The sequence below is a fragment of the Octopus bimaculoides genome, chromosome 21 (assembly GCF_046866305.1).
Source record: "Octopus bimaculoides isolate indiv1 chromosome 21, ASM4686630v1, whole genome shotgun sequence".
Classification (NCBI taxonomy): Eukaryota; Metazoa; Mollusca; class Cephalopoda; order Octopoda; family Octopodidae; genus Octopus; species Octopus bimaculoides.
In genome coordinates, this window is record NC_142948.1 from 30,761,780 (window position 1) to 30,779,416 (window position 17,637).

The 17,637-nt window shown below is 34.4% G+C and overlaps 3 protein-coding genes across 5 annotated transcripts; 1 reads left to right on the forward strand and 2 right to left on the reverse strand.

Annotated features, from left to right (window-relative positions):
- Window positions 1-3,587: 3,587 nt before the first annotated feature.
- Window positions 3,588-4,728, forward strand: LOC106875615 (torsin-1A-interacting protein 2). Its single transcript, XM_014923830.3, has one exon. It carries the CDS (start codon window positions 3,588-3,590, stop codon window positions 4,395-4,397), a length of 810 nt encoding a protein of 269 aa, XP_014779316.1. The 3' UTR covers window positions 4,398-4,728.
- A 454-nt stretch (window positions 4,729-5,182) lies between these two features.
- Window positions 5,183-9,513, reverse strand: LOC106875614 (uncharacterized). The gene is made up of 2 exons (XM_014923829.3): window positions 9,209-9,513; window positions 5,183-7,560 (listed from the first exon to the last, which is right to left on the reverse strand). The coding sequence occupies exon 2, from the start codon at window positions 7,151-7,153 to the stop codon at window positions 5,276-5,278; it is 1,878 nt and encodes a 625-aa protein (XP_014779315.2). The 5' UTR covers window positions 7,154-7,560; window positions 9,209-9,513; the 3' UTR covers window positions 5,183-5,275.
- Window positions 9,514-11,110: 1,597 nt separating this feature from the next.
- Window positions 11,111-17,321, reverse strand: LOC106875616 (uncharacterized). Of its 3 annotated transcripts, none has more exons than XM_089339009.1 (2): window positions 17,223-17,321; window positions 11,111-13,252 (listed from the first exon to the last, which is right to left on the reverse strand). In XM_089339009.1, the coding sequence occupies exon 2, from the start codon at window positions 12,484-12,486 to the stop codon at window positions 11,281-11,283; it is 1,206 nt and encodes a 401-aa protein (XP_089195135.1). In that variant the 5' UTR covers window positions 12,487-13,252; window positions 17,223-17,321; the 3' UTR covers window positions 11,111-11,280. The 3 variants fall into 3 exon arrangements, with proteins under 3 accessions (XP_089195135.1, XP_089195136.1, XP_014779319.1); XM_089339010.1 differs by having other exon boundaries at window positions 16,395-17,321; XM_014923833.3 differs by lacking the exon at window positions 17,223-17,321 and adding an exon at window positions 14,656-14,838.
- Between the last annotated feature and the right edge of the window lie 316 nt (window positions 17,322-17,637).

The following is a 17,637-nucleotide window of genomic DNA, read 5'->3' on the forward strand; positions in this document are numbered from 1 at the left end:
AATATTTAGAACAGTTATGTATTTGAGACAATGCTTCCTGAAAACAGTACTACTCTGATATGTGTGTGTGTGTGTGGGTGAACTCAAATTTACTCTTTTACTTGTTTCAGTCATTTGACTGCGGCCATGCTGGGGCACTCCCTTTAGTCGAGCAAATCGACCCCAGTACTTATTCTTTGTAAGCCTGGTACTTATTCTATCGGTCTCTTTTGCCGAACCGCTATATTACGGGGACGTAAGCACACCAGCATCGGTTGTCAAACGAAGTTGGGGGGACAAACACAGACACACATGTATATATATATATATATACATATATACGACGGGCTTCTTTCAGTTTCCGTCTACCAAATCCACTCACAAGGTTTTGGTCGGCCCGAGGCTATAGTAGAAGACACTTGCCCAAGGTGCCACGTAGTGGGACTGAACCCGGAACCATGTGGTTGGTAAGCGAGCTACTAACCACACAGCCAATTCTACGCCCGTAAAAATCTTCTGAAAATTCCAAAAACTAAAAAAAGTTATGAGAGGTTTATACAGGGTGATGAACCAGAATTCTTCCGGGGCATGTTTGGCCTTTAATATAGACCCATAGATCGCAACCCCTTTCACTTGATGGTGTTTTACAAACACCTCCCCCTCCTCCTCATAGCTTACTATAAATTTTTAAAATTAGCTGATTGTTTTAATCAATCGAAGCCTAATTCTGCACAGTGGTTTATTATCTGATAAAAGATATGCTTCTTTTTAGATATTACCTTAGCTACAGTACCCTATATTTTTTTTAATTCATATGTAAATTACCGAAGAAAATGTTGATTTATGTAACGAAATTATATTGTACCCTAGCGTATCATGAATCATACTTCTGCTGAAAAATTTAATTTCGATCACAGAAAGCACCTGTTCACTCTATAGTTATTGACAAAGGGAAATAACTTGGCCTATATAGTTATCTCCCTTGCAATAATTACAATTATGCTAAATGAAATTGAATGAATTGAGACAAAATTTCCATGAAATGAAATGCTCTTTGCTTAACTAAATGATAATAATAATGATGATAATAGTTACTGCACATACCCCAGCAACACGGAGGTATAACAGGTGATACAGTAGAAATTTGCCAGAAACTTCTAAATGTTGATTAATAATAATATTCCTTTCTGTTATAGACAAGGTCTGAAATTTAAGGTGGTGCTCCAGCATGGCCGCAGTCAAATGACTGAAACAAGTATTGGTTTCCAATTTTGGCATGAGGATAGCAATTTCGGTGGGGAGGAGTAAGTCGATTGCATGGATTCCAGCGCTCAACTGGTGCTTATTTTATCGACCGCGAAAGGATGAAAGGCAAAGTCGATCTCGGCGGAATTTGAACTCAGAACGTAAACACGGACAAAATACCGCTTAGCATTTCGCCCGGCGTGCTATTCTGTCAACCCGCCAGCTTGTTGGCACTCCGTCGCTTACGACGTCGAGGGTTCCAGCTGATCCGATCAACGGAACAGCCTGCTCGTGAAATTAACGTGCAAGTGGCTGAGCACTCCACAGACACGTGTACCCTTAACGTAGTTCTCGGGGATATTCAGCGTGACACAGTGTGACAAGGCTGACCCTTTGAATTACAGGCACAACAGAAACAGGAAATAAGAGTGAGAGAAAGTTGTAGTGGAAGAGTACAGCAGGGTTCGCCACCCTGCCGGAGCCTCGAAACCGCGAGTCCGCTGCCCTAACCACTGGGCTATTGCGCCTCCACACTCAGAACGTAAACACGGACAAAATACCGCTTAGCATTTCGCCCGGCGTGCTAACTATTCTGCTAACCCGCCGGCTTAAAAGAGCAAAAGTGTTGCTAATTAAAAAGATAAGAGAACTCAAGTTTAAAATAAAAACAACTGTGAGGAGAGTTATGCTAAGGGAAGGAACTGTAAGTTTACATTTGTCGAGGTCAGTGTTCATTCACAAGTCGTAATTAATATTATTTTTGTTGCAAGACAGAAAGTAGAAACTTACAGCAAAGAAGTACGTGTAACAACTTATAACTCCGGTTTGTATAATTCCATGGCCTTGCAATGTTACTTTCATTGATTTAAAACCTTTTCTGTTTTTATAAATTCCTTTTTAACGGGAAACAATTGAAAAACATAGAGAGGATTTAAGTTTTTAGATTTATCATGTATAGATTGAAGTTATTCTGTCGCACTTCGACGCTTTTATTGAACTTTTGCTTATTGTTGTAATTGGTTTTTGTTGACGTTGGAATTGTAACATCGTTGATCGTACGTACTAAGTCACACATTTGGCAGCTGGTTATAGCCTCTCGAGCACTTGTACTGTTCTATTTGATGGCCTCACGCCGATTTAGCACCCCCCCCCCCACTCGTCCTACGAATTTAATTTCTCCTAATTTTCTTCGTAGTTTCTTTTTAACGGAATTTTAAATATATACATCTTTCACTTTCTGCTCTCATTTCGAAGCAAATGTCGCTTTCCACACGTCTTGAAAACAAAAGTAAAATAAATTAGATTATTTTACGGAAATTAACGAACAATCAGCTGATCCAAAAGACATGTTTGCAAGTCAAAACGAAACCTCACCTAAAAGCCCCCCCCCCCAATTTGTTGTTAACCAGAAAATAAAGAAATTTATATCTTTAACCATTCTATAACTTACTCGTGATTGTTGCAGTATTAAGGCCACATGGTGTCGTTCAAGAAACGATTTGTTCGTAACAATATGATGATAGGCCAGAGTTGACGAAATAAGTTCTTCGCATATTAGGCAAAGTTTATGTGAGATCTGGACACCCATTTAAGTTGAATCTTCGGCACTACTTAAATACAGAGGTCCCGATGCATCTACGTAACGATAAGGTGAGGTTAGTTCTAGGGTCGTTTAGGGTTTGGCGCACATGGCGGAGACGTGAGATTTGGCTGTTATTTCTAGCATGTGGATAGTCTGCTTGAAGGCCAAGGCTGAAGAATCGGAAGGCGAGGGATTGGAGGGACTGTAGGCTTTAGTCATCACTGCCTGGTCCTTAGGTTTGCAAACACTCAGGTTAGAACTTGTTTGCTCCATCAGTGCCCTCAGCAGTTTCACAGGCCCTAAAAAAAGTGTCATGGGCACTGCCTTTTCTGTTGACTAAAAGATTTTTTTTTTAAAGTGGGGGAAGGGGGCAACTTTCCTACTTTATTTATTTGTTTATTTTTTTATATTTTCAGGACTCAACAGTGAAAATTTTTACTTAGTTGAAGAGAGAAAATGAGAAATCCTGCGAAGGAAGTTTATATGAAGAAGATTTTGCTAAGTTCATGACTGTAAGGAGTGAAGATCCTAATATTTCAGGCCCTTGCTCTTTGCTTGAAAACAACAAAGAGAAAAAGAGAGAAAGTCTTGTTGGGTTTTTTGCATTTTAGAAGATTTTCCTTTTGCCTGCTTTTGTCATATAAAGGGAAAATATATTGTCAACTTCATGTGACAAATAAATAAAAATTGACTCAAACTTGCAATAATAAATTATCAAAATATTTCTGTTAAAAAAAAAAAGGCTATATGCCACAAAGTGCTAAAGAATTACTCGTATTTAATGACCATATGTAACCGTTCCAGGCAGGACGTGAAAGACAAGCCTGACATCATGAAGCGTATTGAGCAATGTGAAGGTAGCTCAAAGTGGACAGTTGTTTTGTCAATCTGTGTATTTTTGATATGTTGTTTTGTGCCATCAAAAAGTTTTCAAGCAGTCAACATATCTAACATATCCGAACCACCTGTGAATCCTTTCAAGAAACTTGTACAGAATATTAAAACCCTGAAAAACATGTTTAAAACCCAATCAGATCGTACATGGAATATCCTGAAATCCAGCACTCATCATATTATTACATCTGAAGAACCTGACAGACCAGCTGTGATTATGATGGTTTTACCAAATAGCAAATCTGAACCAATGGCACTTTGTCTAGCCCAACACTTCTCACATGACATCACTAAGATTCTTAATTGCCATACTGCAACGGCAGCTTCATATCCTGCTATCAATGGTGCTGAGTATGTAAACTATGAAATTGGTGATCAGAAAATAAAACTAGATAATTCCATTCAAAACTTGATTAAATATCACAGATCAATAATAATTAATCACTTAGAGAAATTTCACAGCGAAACTGTAATGTATTTTCATGGTCTCTGTGACACAACTGAAGCTATGTACAAACAAATTGCTGTAATATTTTTACTGGAGACTCCTTATGAAATAAAAAATGAAGTAGAGCTGTCATTATATTTAGAAAATTTGTGGAGTGACATAGACCATATTAGAATTAAACCTCTTCTTTCAAGGCTTGCCAACAATGTAATATTTTTGAATGAAGACGAAAGCTTTAAACACTGTTAGTAAATCTTCCCTTTACATGTGTGTTTTAGTTCAGTCATTAAGTTTGTGGTCTACGAATCAATGGTACATATCCTGGCAACAGTGATAGGCTGTGACGTTCACAAACAAAATTGTTAATAGCTAATCAACTTCGCTGTAAACAACGATCATGGTGCATCAAATTTATTTGCAGTGACAGACAAGAGTGTTTGTTAGCTTCTAATGGTTGTATTATCTCTTTTCTTGGATTTGTAGCCTGGAACAAAGATAAGGCTTTCTTGTAAACACTATATGATGTTTAATACTGTGTTTTTTAATTCAGTGGAAAATTATTAAAATATATTTTTTATAACTGACGTTTTATGTAATCATTGAAATGATAAAATATTTTTACCATGAGTCACTCTTTAAATGAGAGAATGATTTACCATACATCTCAGGCAACAACTTTCCAAACCATGGGTCTGTTTGGGTAGTCAGTACTGGTGAGGGGTTTTATAAAGTCAGAGTGCAAATCCTACCTAAACTTCTTTTTGTAGCCCCTTACGACACACAGAGTAAACGTTGGGTCTGTTCTCTGGCATACCAGTTCCCTACACAGCACTAAAGCAATGTGAAATGAAGTGTTTTGTCCAAAGAAATAACATGCCGTCTGGTCTGAGAATTGAACTTATGATTTGGCAATTGAGAGTGCAACATTCTAACCACAAGGCCAGAAGCCTTCACAAAAATGAAAGTATGTTAGATGGAGTATTTTCTTCATCTACTGTCATAGAGAGAAAAAATATACTAAGTGTAACAAAGAGTAAAGGGGAAAAAAGAATTAATTAGACCAAGAATAATTAAGTAGTACATTTCCTGTCATATACTTAAAGACCTGAATTTTGACATTGATACAGTTATTCTTGAGTTCGTGTACATATATGTGCAACTAAGTTACTTTTTTGAGAGAATGATATGCCACAAATATCACAATGATATGGTTTCTCTCCTGTATGAATGTATTTGTGTCTAGTTAAGTGACTGATCTGAGAGAATGATTTACCACAAACATCACAGAGATATGGCTTCTCACCAGTATGAATATTTTTGTGTTTTGTTAAGAGATCATTTCGAGAGAATGATTTACCACAAATGTCACAGTGATATGGCTTCTCACTTGTATGGATTTGTTTGTGCCGAATTAATTCACCATTTTGAGAGAATGATTTACCACAGATACCACAGCAGTATGGCTTCTCTCCTGTATGAATACGTTTATGTCTAATTAAGTGATTATTTTGAGAGAATGATTTATCGCAGACGTCGCAATGATACGGCTTCTCTCCTGTATGAATGCGTTTGTGTGCAGTTAGAGTATCTTTTTGAGAGAATGATTTACTACAGATATCACAGTGATATGGTTTCTCCCCTGTGTGAATGCGTATGTGAGTAGTTAAAGTATATGGATGGGAGAAAGCTTCACCACAGATAACGCAGTGATATGGCTTCTCTCCTGTATGAATGTGTTTGTGTATAGTTAGCTGACTTGTTTGACAAAAAGATTTACCACAGACATCACAACAATACGGTTTCTCTCCTGTATGAATGCGTTTGTGTCTAGTTAGTGTATGTCCATATGAGAATGTTTTACCGCAGATATCACAGTGATATGGTTTCTCGCCAATGTGATTCCATCTGTGTTTAGTTAGATTATCACTTTGAGAGAATGATTTACCACAAATATCACAGCAATAGGGTTTCTCTCCTGTATGAATGCGTTTATGTATAGTTAAGCTATGTGCTTGAGAAAATGATTTGCCACAGATATCACAGTGATATGGCTTCTCTCCTGTATGGATACGTTTGTGCTTAGCTAGGTGATCATTTTGAGAGAATGATTTACCACAAATACCACAGCAATATGGCTTCTCACCTGTATGGGTGCGTTTGTGTTTTGTTAAGAGATCATTTCGAGAGAATGATTTACCACAAGAATCACAGTGATATGGCTTCTCCCCTGTGTGGACACGTTTATGAGAAGTTAATACACTATTTTGAGAGAATGATTTACCACAAATATCACAGCTGTAGGGTTTCTCTCCTGTATGAATCCGTTTGTGTATTGTTAAGTTATGTCCTTGAGAAAATGATTTACCACAGATATCACAACAATATGGCTTCTCTTCTATATGGTTCCTTTTGTGTTTATTCAAATGATCATTTTGAGAGAAGGATTTACCACATATATCACAGTGATATGGTTTTTCTCCTGTATGAACGCGTCTATGTACAGTTAAGCTATCCTTCTGAGAAAATGATTTACCACATATATCACAGCTGTATGGCTTCTCTCCAGTATGAATGCGTATGTGAGTAGTTAAGTGATCATTTTGAGAGAATGATTTACCACATAAATCACAGCGATATGGCTTTTCTCCTGTATGAATTCGTTTGTGTTTAGTTAATAGATCATTTCGAGAGAATGATTTACCACAGATATCACAGCAAAATGGTTTTTCTCCTGTGTGAACACGTTTATGAGAAATTAACTCACTATTTTGAGAGAATGATTTACCACAGATATCACAGCAATATGGTTTCTCTCCTGTATGAATACGTATATGTCTAGTTATGAGATCATTTCGAGAAAATGTTTTACCACAGATATCACAATGATATGGTTTTTCTCCTGTACGAATACGATTGTTAATGGTTTGTGAGAATGACTTTTTAAGGATATCACAGTGGTATAATGTTTTTCCTTCCTCAATCTTTACATCATCAGGAAAACTCATTCTTTTAGACTGTATTTTACATTTAAGCTTTTCACCTAATTTGCTTTCCAGAATTTTCCTCCTCCTCTCGCAATTTGCAAATGTTTATATCTTTTCTTGTTTTTTTTTTTTTTATTTCATATGTTCCTACATATTTTGGTTACATTTCCATCAACTGTTACCTTTGTCAGTATTTGAAAATACTGGAAACTCTTTTGTCATCCAAGTTTAAATAGAATTCAAAATCATCCAGATACTCCAGTAGAGAAATTTTGCCATTAATCTCAGTTCAAAGCAAGTATTTTGCAATAATTCTCCCATATAAACAGGGTTATATCTGTTCTGCATAACATTTTCCTTTAATCTCTCAAATAAATATTGATGCACGTCAAATGAAAAATTCTTCTATTCCACTGTCAGCTGATATTCTGAAATAATAAGAGAATAGTATGAACATAAAGCATACTTGGAGTGTAGAGATAGAGTAGAGCAGTGCTTCTCAAACTATCTGATGTGGCGTACGGGCAGTTTTTTTTTTTTTTTTTTTTCAATGTGCCAAGGACCGGTAATATTTCTTAGTAATATTAATTTATTCCAGAAACAAAATATATAACGAATATAATAAAAGTTGACAATTTTTTTTCATCTTATATTTATTTTGTAAACAAATAATACAATATTACATAAGCATTTTATAATGTTTCTTTCTTTTCTGGAAACTTGCTGCGTACTGGCAGCTGATGGTTCGCGGAGACAGGCACCAGTCTGCAGACCACCACTTAGAGTAGCATTGCGGTAGAAGGCATTCTACTAGATTTGATTTATACTAACGAGTTTTTTAGATGAGTTTATCGTTCGTTATCTCTCCACACACTTCGTTACCACTAACTTCTATAACCTCTGCATTTTCACTTATTCATTTCAGACTTCTTTGAATTTTCAATCTAATGTAATCTATACTCTCTCGAAAACGTATTTCTGCAAAATGTTATCTAAAATTATGGGAAAAGAAAGAAATAACAAAAAAATATTTGAAAATGGGGGAGGGAATGAAATTTCCGAGGGTTCCACCTCGTTTTCTGGAGCCCCAAAAGGGTTTTGTAGCATATTAGGAGATCACCGGAATTCATTCAATGAAAAAAAAAAAAATTTCCAAACATTCTGGGACATGGGGGGGGGGGGGCACATTTTTTTTTTAATACCTATTACACTTTTCATTTTAGTGGCCGAGTGTTAACCTAAAATAGTAATCAAAGGTGTTCATAGATAAAAAAATGATTAAGAACCCCTGTATTAATTGAAGCTTTTCATACGTGACAACATACAGTATATCTATTAAAACATCTTTACGTAATTATTTTTTTCTTCAGTTTCTTCTGTCTAACTGAACTCATCAAAACAAACAAATATTTTAGAGTAGTATAATTTATATAAAACATCGTCTGATATACGTGTGTGTGTGTTTAAGCCAAAACAATGCAATTTACGAAAATAGTAATAGCACATGCTGATGGTTAGCACTATTATCTAATATTTCAATGTCAGGACAACTTCTTTAGGAAATACCAGATAATAGCACTAAGCATCGACCTGTATTATTACTTTTTTATATATATATAATTTGCATTGTTTCGGTTTTAAAAATTTAACACAAATAAATAGGCAATCCTTCGGTATGAGAAGATGACGTCATTCACTACATCATACACGGTGTCCACAAAGTCTGGGTACATCGGTATTAACACATACTTTAAGAAATTATTTTTTATATTTAATTAATTTATTTATGCGTTTCAGTCAAGTGGCTGCGGTCATGCTGGAGCACCACCATGAACAATTGTTTATGTTAAGATTTTATTTACTCCATGTACCCACATGGGGGTTAACATACTTTAGGAAATTATTATTTCGTATATTTAATTGTTTACGTTAAGATTTTATTTACTCCATGTACCCACATGGGGATTAACGCATACTTTAGGAAATTATTATTTCTTATCTTCAATTATTCATGTTATGATTTTATTTACTCCATGAACCCAGACCTTGTGGACACCCTGTATTAATGATACTTACATATGAGGAAGATGTTATCGCGCAATGCATCATGAGGAGTAGGAGGAGCGAATAGGAAGTGGCAGAATATGTTGAAGTTGTCAGAACTTAAGGCAGATTTGGCAGTGACTGCTTCCAAGAATGTTTTTTAGACTTTATGGCGAACGTTGATTTGCATTTACAGGAAAACATAAAGAATGCTGTATCTATTTCTTTACGTAAATGTAAACTGAAGCTGACAAACGTAGATGTGTGTCAAACAATAGCAGGAAATCAACAGAATTATTGAGGAAGATTAAGCAATAACGTTTCAGGGGAAGTAACTCAATATTCTATATTCGAAAAGATATCATTTGATTGCTCTTCATCCTTGCTACCTGTGGAGGCGCAATGGCCCAGTGGTTAGGGCAGCGGACTCGCGGTTTCGATTCCCAGACCGGGCGTTGTGAGTGTATATTGAGCGAAAACACCTAAAACTCCACGAGGCTTCGGCAGAGGGTGGCGGCGAACCCTGCTGTACTCTTTCACCACAACTTTCTCTCACTCTTACTTCCTGTTTCTGTTGTGCCTGTCATTCAAAGGGTCAGCCTTATCACACTGTGTCACGATGGATATCCCCGAGAACTACGTTAAGGGTACACGTGTCTGTGGAGTGCTCAGCCACTTGCACGTAAATATCACGAGCAGGCTGTTCCGTTGATCGGATCAACTGGAACCCTCGACGTCGTAAGCGACGGAGTGCCAACAACATCCTTGCTACCATCATCATAATCAACACTGCACTATGCAAGTATCATAGCGGTCAGTGGCGAGAGCGTCATTGGATGTTCAGCTATGATGGAATAGTTTTACAAATACATTTTATGAAATAAATAATAAAAATATATTTAGAAACATTTACTTCAAGACCTCTACAGCTAAGGTCATTTAACATTAACTTCGTTGTAGTAAAGATCCTATCTCTCCTAAACAAGCATCATCAAGCAGACGTTCAAATTTAAGTCGGAATCCAGCCTAAATATATCATCGATGCTCTGGGCAAAATAGTGCAGAATCAAGTGAGTCGCCTTGTTAAACTCCTGATACAGAAAGGATGCACTTCTCTCCCAAAGAATTGATAAGTAAGTTTGCCAAGTGAAGTGGAAGAGCTCTTGAGCCCTTTCTTTCACTGAGCTGAGAATAACATTATGTCTGACCAAATTAAAGACGTTTTTCATTTTCTTTTTAAAAAGTTAAATGTGCAAACTACCTTAGGATCTTCAGCAAGAATGCTTACTAATGTCCTTGCAGCATGAATGGCTACTTTGCATCTCAGTTTTGTGCCAACCCTAACTTGAGCAAGTGCAAATTACAAAGAGATACCAGTTACAAACACCCTTTCAAAGCAATGTGTCTCAAATTATACCCATCTACTATGAGTCAGAGATCACCATTAGATTACGAAAAACCTCAGTACCAAAGATCAAAGGACGTATATATAAAAGGATAATCTCAAGAAAACTTGTTCCTGAACTGTGCAAGAGATTCCAAAAGCTGAGGTCCAGTGTCTGACAGGGATATGCTGTCTTTAAAATGTTGCGGGGTAAAGATCATCAATTCTAGGGCTAGATCCTACAGAAAGGAAGTTATATCATGTTATGGTCTGAGAATATTGTCAGTGATATATTTATATTGTGGATAATTTCCATATTGTTTGTAAAACAAAGGTCCAGGTTTTTTTTTTTTTGTGCCTGGTTGGAGAGAGTATTATCTGCTTCATGAATAGACTTTTCGTAAGATCAAGTAGAAATTCTGCTTGATTTTGCTCTTTGTGGGTCATTCCTGGGGAGTACTTACCCTCACAGACAAGTGAATTTTGGAAGAGGGGCCTTGAAAGTCTACCAGATATATGGAAGAGCATTGTAGAAAATAAAGGAGAGTATATTTTAGATGAAAAAAGAACTTTATCTTAATTTTGAAAAATCAAAGTATAATAAAAGTAGTATAAAAATTCACATTATTTATGGGATGACCCAATATATATACACATATACATATACAATTTATATGTTTTCATATATATGTTTATTGTTCACATATTAGGATAACAGCAATTACAAACAGGTTGTAAAACCTTTATCTTGGTTCAAAAATATTACATTGTTGGCAAGCCGTGAAAGAAGAGGTTTAATTTTAATACGGTCCATGTCACTCCACAAATTCTCTAAATATAATGCTAGCTCTGCTTCATTTGTTATTCCATAAGAAGTCTCCAGTAGAAATATTACAGCAATCCGTTTGTACTTAGCTTCAGTTGTGTCACAGATACCATGAAAAAACATTACAGTTTGGCTATGAAACTTCTCTAAGTGAGTAATTATCACAGACTTCCATTGATTAATAATATCTTGTATGGAATTATCCAGTTTTAATTTTTGATCACTAATTTCATAGTTTATAAAATTGGAACCATTAATAAAAGGGTATGAAGTAGCTGATGTGGCTTGCCCTTTAAGAATTTTGTTGAGATCATGTGACAAGTGTTGAGCTAGACAAAGTGCCATAAGTTCAGATTCTTTATTTGGTAAAACCATCATAATCACAGCTGGTCTATCAGGTTCTTCTGCTGCTATGATGTGATTCGTACTGGCTTTCAGGATAGTCCAAACACGATTTGACTGGGTTTTAAATTTGCTTTTTAGATTGCCAAAATTTATATTTGTAACATTTTCTTTTTCGTTTCCTTTAGAAAAACCCAAAAGCATTCCTAAAGAAAGTAAAATCAAAGTGATTAAGCCAAAAATCCATTTATGAGGTACAGCACTCTCTCCAGACTGAAAATGTCCTGTGTTAATGTTATTTCTTACATTTTTATTTTTTATATCTTCGTTCCAACCTACATTTTGCCTCCCTTGTCTTTCACTGCTGTATATTGGGAAACGTTTGTTTCGTCTGACAGAAGATGGGGAATGTTCATTTTTATCTTTTGAAAGATTTGGATAGAGATTTATACCAGCTGCTTTACGTGGGATATTAGGATACAGTTCTTCACTAGATTGGGTGGATTCAGCATTATTTTTATTTATTATATCTTCGTTTCTACCTACATTTCGCTTCCTTTGTCTGTCACTGCTATGTTTTAGGGATTCTTCAGATGAAAACTTCTTGAGCCTTTCGCTTCGTCTGACAGGAGGTGGGAAATATTCATTTTTATCTTCTGAGAGATTTGGATAGAAATTTATATCAGTTGCATAACCTGGGATATTAGAATATAGTTCTTCATCAGATTCGTTAGATTCTGCATTTTTGTAGTGTGCCATAATTTTTCTATTTCATTAATATTATTTTTTAAATTGAAATGAAAACACAATTTTCATCTATAATTCCATTCAATCTCACACGACTTTCAACTGTCTATCGTCAACAAAGTTACAATTTGTTTACACTCTCACTAAATGCCAAATAAATATACATAAAAGCGTTTTTTAAATCGAAGTCACTTCATGTAATACATAACACTGTGTCTAAACACACTTAATGTAATATTTAAAAAAATACATTATTAGCCAATGACTAATATTGTTTGAATTATTTTGGCAAATATGAGACAATTTTGAAGAAGTTTTGATCTTAATATAACCTTCTTCAGAGAAGGACAGAGTTTGCATTACTTGTTGAAGTAGTCACAGAAGACTAATGAGGTAAATACATAAGAAAATACACTAATCAGTTTATGAAAACAGAATTATTCAGAAAAGACACCACTGAAACATTCCATTCTACAATATAAAAATCAACATGGTGTAATTCTTCTACTCACAAATTTCCTTTACCAATCAACATTGAAATAGAAAATGTTTTTTATTGCATCAATACATAAGTATGCAGATATTTAATGAATAATCCCGAGAAATATTTTTTATTTTAACAACAAAATGTAAAACAATTGGTAAAGTACTAGGACTTGTACAAAGCTAGATGACAGAAATAAAACTAAGACTTCGATGTTTTCTTCTTTTCATAGAAGATGACCCCCCAAGTGAGTAGAATAACGGATGAAATATTCACATTGCATTGATTGATTTCCTGCAAAAAAAAAAAAAAAAAAAAGCAATCAATAATATTGTCATCATACCGTTACAATAATAATGCTACCATTATTATTATTAATAATATTAATAATTCACAGTATTTCACCCGTGAATATTTCATGGTATTAATGGTAAACCTATGGGGTTATTTCTGAAAACTTTATCCCCAAAACCTGAAAACGTAGCCTGTGTTGTGACTGTATGGAAAGATAATCACTCATCTGCTACTCATTGAAAAGTGGAAGAAATTGAAATACGATGATTTATATACGATTAATTTATATATACACTTCATATAATTTATGCACAATTTTATAGACTTAATACACAGCATTCATAAAATAAATATTCACTCTTATTTTCCCTTTTTTCCCATAAATATAAAAACATCCCGTACATACAATACAACCTTTAGTTAAATTGCATATATCTATCTGTCATGTAAATAAGTGCAAATATTTCATAGAATTGAAAAAAACTTAGTTCAATAAAAAATAAAAATACATTTTTCACTATCCAATCACTCCTGCCACCACCACCACCATTATCTCTCTCCCTCTGCCATTCATTAATCTCACCATCTGAACACCATCCCTGTGCTAAAATTATGTTTTTAACTCTCTTCCTCTATATCATCACTATTTTAACCACGTAAAAAATATTACATTTCCCCGACCTCACATCATGGACGCTTCTCTCTCTCTCTCTCTTTAGTTAGAGGTTAGTCCTTTGTTTAGAGTTTGGACTACATTACTGACCACAGTCTATATAACAGAGAGAATTTCCTGTCTCTTGTTCATATGTGTCAGCTATGACTGAAGAGCAACACCTGCTAGTTTGTGTCAGTGAGACCAAGAAGCAACACGCTCTTTTGCGTTAGCCATGACCTAGAGCAGCACTTTCCTCAGCCACAAGAAAGACGATGCCACCTCTATCCTTTCTAGTCAGCACCGGGCATTCTTTACTCTTTCATTCTCTACTGACAGACAACCTTTTTCTACACTATCAACTACTAATCAGCGAGCCAACCTTGTCATTATCACAAGAATTGCTACTGTCTCATTAACTACCTGTCGGGCAAACGAATAGACATATGCAAATAATATTTCGTTCTTCTTGATGTTGATTCCTGGATATTCACTGGTTACTCCGACGCGAGAACTTTTAAGCGTTACATTTATACGCTACATTCAGTAGTGAACTACATCATATCGACCTGATATGGCACATCACATCCAGCCCGCTACAGATATATATGTTAAAATGAGATGTCAGTGTTATTTTCATATTTTCGTAATTTTGACGCGCACTATGTTATTTATAATACATTAAAAGTTAGTTTCAATCTTGCTTGCTTATAATGTTAGTCAGCACAACTGGCACATAATGGGAAATTACCTTGTATTAAGATTACCCTGAAATGTTAATACGAATCAAATGAAACAAGTTTCGCGCAAATCGGTAGAATAGTTATCAAGATATTAGAGATTTTCAGGGTATAAATAGGTAAAACGGTGAATAATCGGAAAACGTTCCGAAAATAATCTTCATCCTGCCTGAAAGGGAAGAAGCTCTTATATTTCTATTACACACAATGAGTTGAAAACGAAAAAAAAAAAAAACGATTTTTTTTCTTTTTACTATTTTTATTTTCGCTTTTATTAAACACAATATTTTAATCATTTACAAATATTTTTAAGTGAATGTAATTTAAAAAATGTAAGCTGTTTTTTACAGCAAGTATGTATATTTTAGCTTTCTTTAAAGAGACACTATTTTAATATTTTTAAAAATTATTTTCAAGTGAATACCGTTACAAAAATTTTTTGGGGCATATTTAAAAAATATTCTAAAGCGAAAATGACTTTAAAAATACGGTAAATATTTCGTAAAAGACCTGTTCGTAACCTAAGTGTAAAATAGTCATTTTTTTTTCGAGTGCATTCAACGTATTTCCCCTCCAAAGATTTGGCTTCTATTTCTAGGACGCTTTGCTATCTCGTAACATTTACTTGCGATAAAGGACCCGAAATACCTGCTACGTGGTAGCAGGGCGTGCAAGAAATAGCAGCCAAATCTTTCCAATCTACGAAACAAAACTCTGTTGCTGGGCAAAACACAATATTTTAATCATTTACAAATATTTTTAAATGAATGTAATAGTATATTTTAGCTTTCTTTAAAGAGACAATATTTTAATGTTTTTAAAAAATTATTTTCAAGTGAATATCATTACAAAAAAGTTTTTGGGCATATTTAAAAAATATTCTAAAGCGAAAATCACTTTAAAAATACGGTAGATATTTCGTAAAAGACCTGTTCCTAACCTAAGTGTAAAATAGTTTGGGTTTTTTTCGAGTGCATTCAACGTATCTCCCCTCCAAAGACTTGGCTGCTATTTCTAGCACGATTTGCTTTCTCGTAACATTTACTTGCGATAAAGGACCCGAAATACCTGTTACGTGGTAGCAGAGCGTGCAAGAAATAGCAGCCAAATCTTTCCAAGCTACGAAACAAAACTCTGTTGCTGGGAATCTGAGAGTTTCCCGGTGATTTTAGTATATATATATTATATTTATCTTATGATATTTACTGTGTTTTATATTATACTCATTTATTGTGCTTTTAATTATTAATTTTTCTATGTGATAGTGGATTTTCATCGATGATTTCATGAACCTTGGTTCTTTTCCCTAAAACTATATATTTATATATATTTTATACTGTGAAACTTCATTTAATTTTAATTTTTAATAAATTGATTTTAATTGAGTTTTTACCTGTAATTTTGGATTTTATCCCTAATATATATATATATATATATATATATATATATATACACGGAAATAATACTGATGCACACACCTTGTATTTGAAACTAAGATAAATTTAAAATTGCTAAACCGTATTTTTGTTTAGATACCCTTGCTGTAAAATTTTGAACAGAAGATACATATTGTTATTCTTTTCAAACAGAAAAATAAAGGAAATTATATTGACATGCATCATAATTTGTTGACCACTCTTCCGATCACATACATGTCAAATTATAATTAAAACAAAGAAAAATCTGAACATTTAGTTTTGCATAATTGTAATGTTAGATGTTTAAAATGACGAAAGTAAAGAATACGTACATTGGTGTTTAGGGTTAGGGGTTTTTGTTACACCGAAAACGGTTAGTATACATAGTCTTTACCTCCGCCGTTTATATTATACACACACACATCTAATTTTCCGAAGGCTTTTCCCTACCCAATGTTACTTTCCGGGCATTTTTGTTTTCATATTTGGGCGATCTTATATTCATATAGAAATTTAGGATAGGGTTAGGGTTAGGGATAGGGTTAGGGTTAGGATCGACCACTCAAGACTAGCTAGCACGGACGCGCGACTGCGCGATCGGGTCCGCGCTGCTTTAGTAGTACCCTACATGTATATATAGATGCATATCTGGGTACAGGACGTTGCAAAAAAAAACGTGGACAAAATGATAAACAGAGTACAGATATATATATATATATATGGGTGTTTTTTGTGTGAGTTTGCACGGAAATTAACGAACAGCCAGCTGCGATCCATTGACAGTTATGCAAGTCAAAACAAAAAAATCACCAGACATACCTAAAGAAGTTGGCAGCACACAACAATGAAAATGTCTAGTTGCATTTATTTATTATTATTTATTTTTTGTTCCTCCGATATACGTCCCTAAAACTAAAGATCACCAGAAAATAACATGAATTATAATATTAATAAATTAAAATAACACAAAATAATACAGAGGTGTAAAAAGTAGTGCGGAAAAAGTAATTAAAAATAGACAGAATTAACTAAATATACGCACTAAATCCTACATTGTCACTAAATCTGCTAGAAATAGCACCGAAATCCCATAAAATTACTGCTATTGTTTTATAAAAAAAAAAAAATGAAATAAAACAAGATAATACTGTCCTACGCACCCAAATTCAACAGCATCGTAACGGTTGGATCAATTGTTTTCAAGTAAAACTTCTGCAAAGATTTTCAATTTCACTCGTAATTGCTGTTGCTGCGGGATTAACTTTATAACAGCAGCTAAAATAAAGTATTTCCTTTTAAAATTAATTTGTTATATATATATATATATATATATATATATATATATATATATATATATATATATATATATATATATATATATAATTTCCGATTACTTCAATATTTTAATTCATGTAAATTACTATAGTATGCAAAGAAAAAAAGCAGAAAAAAAAACCAAACAAAATACTTTTTTCAGTCGCGATGCAAGAAGATATGAGATACTAATAAAAGTGAAAGTAATCTATACCTTTTCCTGGAAACCAATCGCCCGGGCCGCACGTGACATAGCTCACA

Excerpts from the sequence above, each read along its gene's own strand:
- LOC106875615 (XM_014923830.3), top strand. The coding sequence starts at position 3,588 with ATGACCATATGTAACCGTTCCAGGCAGGACGTGAAAGACAAGCCTGAC.
- LOC106875616 (XM_089339009.1), bottom strand. The coding sequence starts at position 12,486 with ATGGCACACTACAAAAATGCAGAATCTAACGAATCTGATGAAGAACTA.
- LOC106875614 (XM_014923829.3), bottom strand. The coding sequence starts at position 7,153 with ATGAGTTTTCCTGATGATGTAAAGATTGAGGAAGGAAAAACATTATAC.